The 7,867-nt window shown below is 33.1% G+C and overlaps 1 protein-coding gene across 1 annotated transcript; it reads right to left on the bottom strand.

Annotated features, from left to right (window-relative positions):
• Positions 1-6,388: 6,388 nt before the first annotated feature.
• Positions 6,389-7,183, bottom strand: LOC149908267 (uncharacterized). The gene has a single exon (XM_090101694.1). It carries the CDS (start codon positions 7,016-7,018, stop codon positions 6,440-6,442), a length of 579 nt encoding a protein of 192 aa, XP_089957820.1. The 5' UTR covers positions 7,019-7,183; the 3' UTR covers positions 6,389-6,439.
• Between the last annotated feature and the right edge of the window lie 684 nt (positions 7,184-7,867).

Consider the following 7,867-nt stretch of genomic DNA (forward strand, 5'->3'; position numbering starts at 1 on the left):
AGATTAACAGTTTGAGCAAGTATTAAATTACGTTAGTTAACATAGTAACTTTACTAAAAACACGATGACTTTCTTTCGCGCTCGGTACCACAAACTAAGCATGTTTGTGGTAAGTGGCCCGCGTGACGCGTCACTTGACCCCCCGCGAGTTTCCCTCCGTTGCTATGCGAAAATACATTCGTTGCTCTATTTTAGGAAAAATTTGTAATACTGTGGCCTGGGCGTTATAACACGTCCAGGGAGTTCCTGAGTGCCGATATCACCATCTTGAGGAAAAGCTTCTAATGTCGATTTAAAACTGTATACATACGAATTAACCTGTTCTAAAATTGTGAAATGAGTTCAGTTTTAAATTTGAGAAATATTGATTTCTTGTATTCCACTATTCGTTGTAGTCGAATACAAAATATAGGGTAAAAGTGGGATAGATGCCGCACCGGGATAGATGCCTCATTTTCAAAAAACCTCACTTCCCAGAGTCGTGACTACGAATTAATGATTTAAATAGGAGCTCCTATCACCCCGCACCTCGGGTACGCATGAGCTGTTGTTTGGTGAAGACGTGTTTCGCTAGTGCGTGTTGTAATATCCGCGGCGAACTTCACGAACACGTTAAAATTTAAAAAGGTTGATATTTGCCTTTGCATAACTTTATAAGCATTTCACTATATTTCTTATTATGTCTATACACTGGTTCATTAATTACAAATCTAAGTGAAAATAGTGGCTCTTTTGTTTTTATTTAATAAAAAAAATACTGGGGCAGCTATCCTTATCAAAAAGTATAGTTGCCCCTTTTTTTTCGAGGGATAGATGCCCTTAGGGGCCTCTAAGGGCATCTATCCCTCAATACATATTATGTATATGTTATTATCGATAATCACAGGTACCGTTTATATTTTTACCTGATTGCGCCAGAGGTTTTCTCTATGTTAACCGATTTTACTCGTTTAATTTGCTTTTTTTTTGTTATGTATACTTACTTATTAATGATCTGCCCTTATACTGATTGTAGGAGAACCACGCCACGAAAATACAAAAGAAAAGAAGGAGTGCGAGCGCAAGTATATTCTTGGACAACAGAACAACTATGTTAACATGACATTTGCTGGTTTATCATATAAATTTTATTAGATTTCGCGTTTATAGAGTATGTAAGGCATCTATCCCACTCTGCAGGCATCTATCCTCAAAAAAGGTGTTCTACAAAAATGTTTATTACACATTATCTATAAATGATAGGATAAAAAATATATATAGTTATTCAAAACAGATAATTAACCTAGCTATATTCATACAAAGTGTTCGTATAAGATTCATGTTTTTAAAATTGAGGCTATTTCAAAAAGTGGGGCATCTATCCCACTTTTACCCTATTTAAACAAACTTAGGTTGGCCTACAGGCAAAAGGGATCCTATCAAATGGTAAACTTGACCTTGTATCTTAAAAGTAAGCATGAACGGACCTTCTGATAATTATTGAGCACCAAAGGATCATTTGAAACGCGCTACTATAAGAGCGAATATTGTCTAATAACAGTTTACATTGCACAGTATGTTCCTCTAAAAGTAGTGATTTCAAAGGTTCCGGTGTATCTTCAAATGAAAGCCGACTCCTTACTACACTTTAAAGCATTACAAAAAGAACATACTACGCCTTTACAGAAGATGATCTGTAATCAATTATGAGGTTATAAGCAAACCCACTTTTATATTTGTCAGACCACACCACCGAATTCGTAGATTGTTTACCTCAAGTCATTAAGACTATGACGAAATCTGTCTGCAGTAAGACGGACCTCTCGCTATTCGTCCGTTTCCAGAGACCGAATAGTTTCAATTCTTAATCTTTCATTAAACAAACTTATTAATCGTTCTTGTCTCATATAATTGTAATATTCGCGTCCCTACTCTAGTCATTGCTTAAACTCATGTTCATCTTCAAGAGATCAAATAATATTATGATGCACCCTATCATTTGTCAAACGGTCTTCATATTGAGTAAAGTTTCAGATTCTCGAGATAAAATATGACTGTCGTGATCAGTAGTGAGACGTAATTCCCTCTCAGTGAGGGTTTCGGTCTCACGGGATAGTACAATATGCCGTTTGCGATCAGCTGTGAGACGTCATACCCTCTCAGTGAAGGTTTCGGTCTCACGGGATAGTAGGGGAGACCGGGTTTGGTTGTCTCACGGGTTGGTTGTCACAGCGGTCTTAACACAAAACTGAACTATCGAATAAGTCTGTTGAACAGCGTGGCAAGAGCGATACAGTGACAACGCTGTCCCCACTTCGCGTCAGACCGCCCCGATCTGCCGTGAGGGCCTCACACGTGTTTATTGTTTTCGCACAGATTTTTTATGATATGAGGACCGAATATGCTCCTCATAACATCACTTTTTGTGAACGAAACGACAGCGCGGTTTAATTTAATGCCAACACCATTAGAAAAAAGGATTATTATTAATTGTGAAAAAATATCATGATTTACACTATTAACACTCTTTTAACATAAAATATAAGTCTGTGAGTGTGTAAAAATAAATCCAGCTAATTACACATCAAACTTATGTTTATAATTAGGTATACGACATGAAAATATATTAATTACCAAGCAATAATAATACAGATAAGCAGTGGTGGCTCAGTGGTGAGACCTCGGACTTCGAATCGATAAGTCCGGGGTTCGAGACCAGGCGAGCGCGCAGGAAATAAATTGATTTTTCAATTTATCTGCGCATGTTGTAACATCACCACTGCTCGAACGGTGAAGGAAAACATCGTGAGGAAACCGACATGTCGAAGAATTAAAAAGTTCGATGACATGTGTCATCCGCCAACACGCACTTGGCCAGCGTGGTGGATTAAGGCCTGTACCCTCATAGGAGGCCCGTGTCCCAGCTGCAGCAGTGGGAACGTATATGGGCTGATGATGATGAATAATACAATATAAATACTGAACATAAGTAGGTATAATAGATATTAAGTAGTATTAGTTAAAATATACTTTGACTGTTAGTCAAAGTTTATTTTTACTAACAACATGTAAATGAAGAAGAAATAATAATTACCAACGAACTAACCTTTTCTATAATACTTAACACGGCACATTTTTCAAATTATCTTGCTCAACCCTGCTCAAAAATTTGAGGGTTTTGTTGGAACTTTAATATGTCAAAACTATAGGTATCTAAACTACGATACAACTTGCTTGCGGAAATGCTCATTACAATTTGTGAATCTAAAGAATAACTAACAACATACTATTCAATTTTATTGAGCTGATGAATATCTTTTGCCTGGAAGAAATCACCGTCGCCTAATAAATATACTGTGTTTTCTTATAAAACCGTTACATAATTTATTTTATCTACTTAAATAATGAAAATGATATTATATTTATAAAATATAAACATATTATGTAAAATGATTAAAAATAAATAAATGAAGCAACTACGATTCAAAGAAAACATCTTTTTCAGTGTTAAAATGCTCTTAGCAATCCTGGATGATGAACTGTATCATGTTCTCTGATCCCAGTACGGTCGGTACCTCGATAGCCATAACGATAAATATTATAATCAGATAACCGCAAAGTCAAAATAAAAACATTACTTGTACAGTTGTGAGTGCAAAATTTACGTTTCATTTGGAATAACATTTTTTTCGGTACTAAAACGTAGTCGTTTGATATGTGGTTGGCTGCCCCTCCTCTCCTTCCTGAAAAATATCCTCCAAAATTTCCCGAGATACTTCCAATGATTGAACCATTGGACGTTGGACATTAACTTCAGTCAAAAATTGACGAAGCGGATGATTACTAATTTCCACTTAATCCTCGCTGCTACTATCTTTACCATCAAATCATCAATTTTCAAGTGGTGTTGTAAAAATATCAGCAGAAATCGTCTTCCAAAGGCGATATAATTTTATGAGCATTGAATCTGTAATTATAACAAAATCAAAAGTTAACTGTAAATCTATAAAAAAAGCTACTTACAAATAAAATTTTATCAAAAACTACTGTTCCCAATGCACCTCAAAATAATAAAAGAATTCATCATTTTTTTTTTATTATTTCATTCTAAAAGTGTAATATAATACCTACCAACAAAAAACATGAATTGCTATCATTATAAAAAATAAATACCTATAAGTAACAACTTACTTTTTGTGGGAACGCATGATGGTGAAAATTCACAAAACACGAAGATTGCATTTGATATTTTTGGTTTTATGGCATTCAATTGCTTTATAAATATCACTACATAGTATAAAAAAGTCGCTTTCTCTGTCCCTATGTCCCTTTGTATGCTTAAATCTTTAAAACTTCGCAACGGATTTTGATGCGGTTTTTTTAATAGATAGACTGATTCAAGAGGAAGGTTTTAGTATATAATTTATTAGGTTTTAGACAAAGCGGACGAACCCGCGGGCGGTAAGCTAGTAAATTTATAAAATACGAAGATTTTTAAAATTGTAACTAATGAACGCAATCAATATTAGATTAATTAATGGTGTCTAGTTTTACTTAAAATAATAAACATCTACCCTCACTTTAAAAAAATGTAGTATATTTATTATTTACACGAAATATACCTTATAGGGAAGGGAAGATATGGGCTAAAGAGTTAAATAAATAACATAATTATATTTAAATTATTAATTTCCAACTGTGTATTCAGTAGTGTTAACATCTAAATTGATTTGATTTTTACGAAATCTCATAGATGGCGCTGTTACAAAATTAACATTATACAACTTACATTCTTTAAACTATGTTTCTCTTCCCAAGTTACTTAAATGGCATAATTTTTATAGTGTCAATCTAGATATTGTCAAACAACATTTATATATGCGTCATTTGATTATTAATTTCCAATAGTTAACGTGTTTTTGATTTTTCTAACACTTCATAGATGGCGCTGTTTCAAATTTGTCTTTATACTGCTAAGATTCATTTAACTGTTTCTCTGCCCAAATTACGTAAATGACATAGTTTTTATTTTGTAAAGCTAGATAATAGCATGACTTACTCGAAACTAACATTTAAACATGAGTCTTTAGATTGTACGCTGTCGTAGTACACGGAATATGTAAGAAAAATAAAGGCTCACAGCTCCTCCCCCGAAGGTGATATCATGATAATATGTTTAAACTATCCTCACCCGACCTCTTAGGAATATTCATGCAAAATTTGAAGTAAATCTATGCAGTACTTTTCGAGATTAGCTCGGTCAAACATACAGACAAACAGACAAACAGACAAACAGACAAACAGACAAAAATTCTAAAAACTATATTTTTGGCTTCTATATCGATTATAGATCATGGATTATGTATTCTTTTAAAAAAATATTCAATGTACAGTTTTGACTTTCCTACGATTTTATTATATGTATAGATAGATATATGCCATCATGCCATGTGATAAGTATCAACAATTTTAAGTCAAAATATGTCTTCTGTGTAAATATTCACCTCTGAACTTTTAAGCCAGATAGCATCTTTATGGTTCCCTCTTTTCTTAAATTGCATTCTTAGAAGATAAAATAAAACTTCATTTTTTTAAACATTAGTGAATGATTATGCAAGATAAAAATTTATAATGTAGGCTGCCCATTATGATGGTTGCTGCTAGGAAGCACTTAATAAAATAAAAATACAACATATTTTGTTAATATGTTTAATTCTACCTATATGGTCTTTTTATTACACTAAAATCTGTCAGTCTTTACAAATTTTCCATATTTACAATTCAACTTTTATACATAAGTTTTTTTTACATCTCAAACAATGAACACAACCTTTCAGGAATTAACCAAATTTGAAAAAGATCTATCTTAAAAATTTACTATTGTAATTTATGAAATGTTTCTTCATTATTGTGTCTTATGTTAAAAGTAGAATGCTTTGGAATATAGATGAGATCTCACCATTGTGACAATAAGATAAATCTAACCTTTAACTACTACAAAAGAAATGTAAATTGTTTTGAAATAACCTTCCAACCTCATTCTACATACAAAACATTCTTATTTGTTAAATAATAATGTTTGCATGTTTTTAATACACAATACACTTTTACATATTATGCAGTATGAAGATGAATAAGGAAATTGCATTAAAAATAGAGTAATTATTAACAGAAAATCACTAAATATAAAAAAAAGACTGGTTGCACTCCGGGAGTGCGGGCAGAAGTGAAACCTTGATTATTAACGTTCAGCATGTTTGATATTCTGGACTGGTATGATCGGTCTTACGCATGGAATATAAGGGCTAAAAAAACATCCGTCTTACGCTTTTTCGATCAGGCCACGTGTCCTGACGCGAATTTAGGATTTTATACCCAATGCCGCTAAAGAAGTTTTCACTTCAACAAGTAAATTTTTAAGTTTAGACCTTTTACAAAATTAATATGTGTTGACAAATATTTAAGTTTTGTGACATAAATTTGGACATGATTTCACATGATGCCTTATATTATGAGGCTCGCTCTGTCCCAATAATTTCTGTTTGCCAGCAAGTAACCATTCATCGGAACCATCACAACAATCACAGATACCATCATTGAGTAAACCAGAGGGTATAGAGTTGATAGACGACTTTGGAAACTGAGTATCACAGTAAAAAACACCAGCAGGGCATGCATTTGTGCTTGGTTCATCTGTTCCATCGTCACAATCACAGAAGTCATCATTCACATATTCAAATGGAATATGTTGTTCTGAATTTCGACATTTGAATTCGTTTTTAGAATTCGGTCTGTAATCTTTTACTTGCGCAAAGTAAACACCTCTTATTATACCATTGTCGTTGATATACTTATCGTGTTCTGATCGCACATGAACTAATTCCTTTACACTTGCATGATCGAGCATTGGAACTATTTTGCTATTGTTGGTTTCTGACGATAGTGTAAGGAAAAAATACAGCTGGTAAAGGATGAAACAACTCGCAGCAACTGCAGTCATTAAGACAACATTTTTCTTCTTCTTTAACGCTGCTAACATTTTATTTATTGTTCTTTAGATATGGAGTATTGACAGGATTATCACATGTACTTAAACAGATATTATTTGTTTTCAGACGTATTTCGTAAAAATGTAAACATTTCCACCGGCCACCCATTTGTCACTGTCACACAATTACATGACAATTGACAATTGACATATATCTTTGGCTTTTGACAATACCTATAGTACGACATAAAAGAGATGAAATTAATTATTTTGGAACTAATTCGTTTTTCATTACCTGGCAACCCTGAATTGCCAATGTAGCTGTCAAGTTGTATAAAAATTTGTTGTTTTTTTCGTGAAGTGGAGAATTATTGAGATAAAATTGTTATTTAGAACAAGAAATTTAAATAAAAAAGGAGACATCATGAAAAAGGTTAAACGTAGCGGTGTCCGTGATGTCGTGTATAAAGTTTTTATTCGGTGTTTGTCCGAATTTCAAGCTGGAAAGTTATTGACTGATTTGGAAAACGTTTACAAACGTACAGCAGAATATACCGGTGAGATTCCATTTATTTTTGTTCATTACTACGTAAAATAGAATATTCCATTAGTGACGAGTGTTAAATGTATGTATGTATGGCGATTATTACGTTTTCGCAATTTAATTTGAGGTTATTTGTATGTAAACAAAAACTTGTTTTTATAGTGCGACCAGCACAATTTGAGTCAAGAAGTTATATCCAATCCAACCAGCCTCAAATAAAGTACCTAGTTTAGATTTTACTACATAGTATAGTGATAATTGTTTTCATACAGCTATCTATTAATCAATCAAACCATAAGAAAAAAAATCATATTTTAGATTTAGCTTACTAACTACTTACTAGTGTAGCGCAGGGA

This window comes from Colias eurytheme, chromosome 5, assembly GCF_061535395.1.
Source record: "Colias eurytheme isolate Ceu_HAF_F1 chromosome 5, ilColEury1 Martin Lab GWU primary, whole genome shotgun sequence".
NCBI classification, from domain to species: domain Eukaryota; kingdom Metazoa; phylum Arthropoda; class Insecta; order Lepidoptera; family Pieridae; genus Colias; species Colias eurytheme.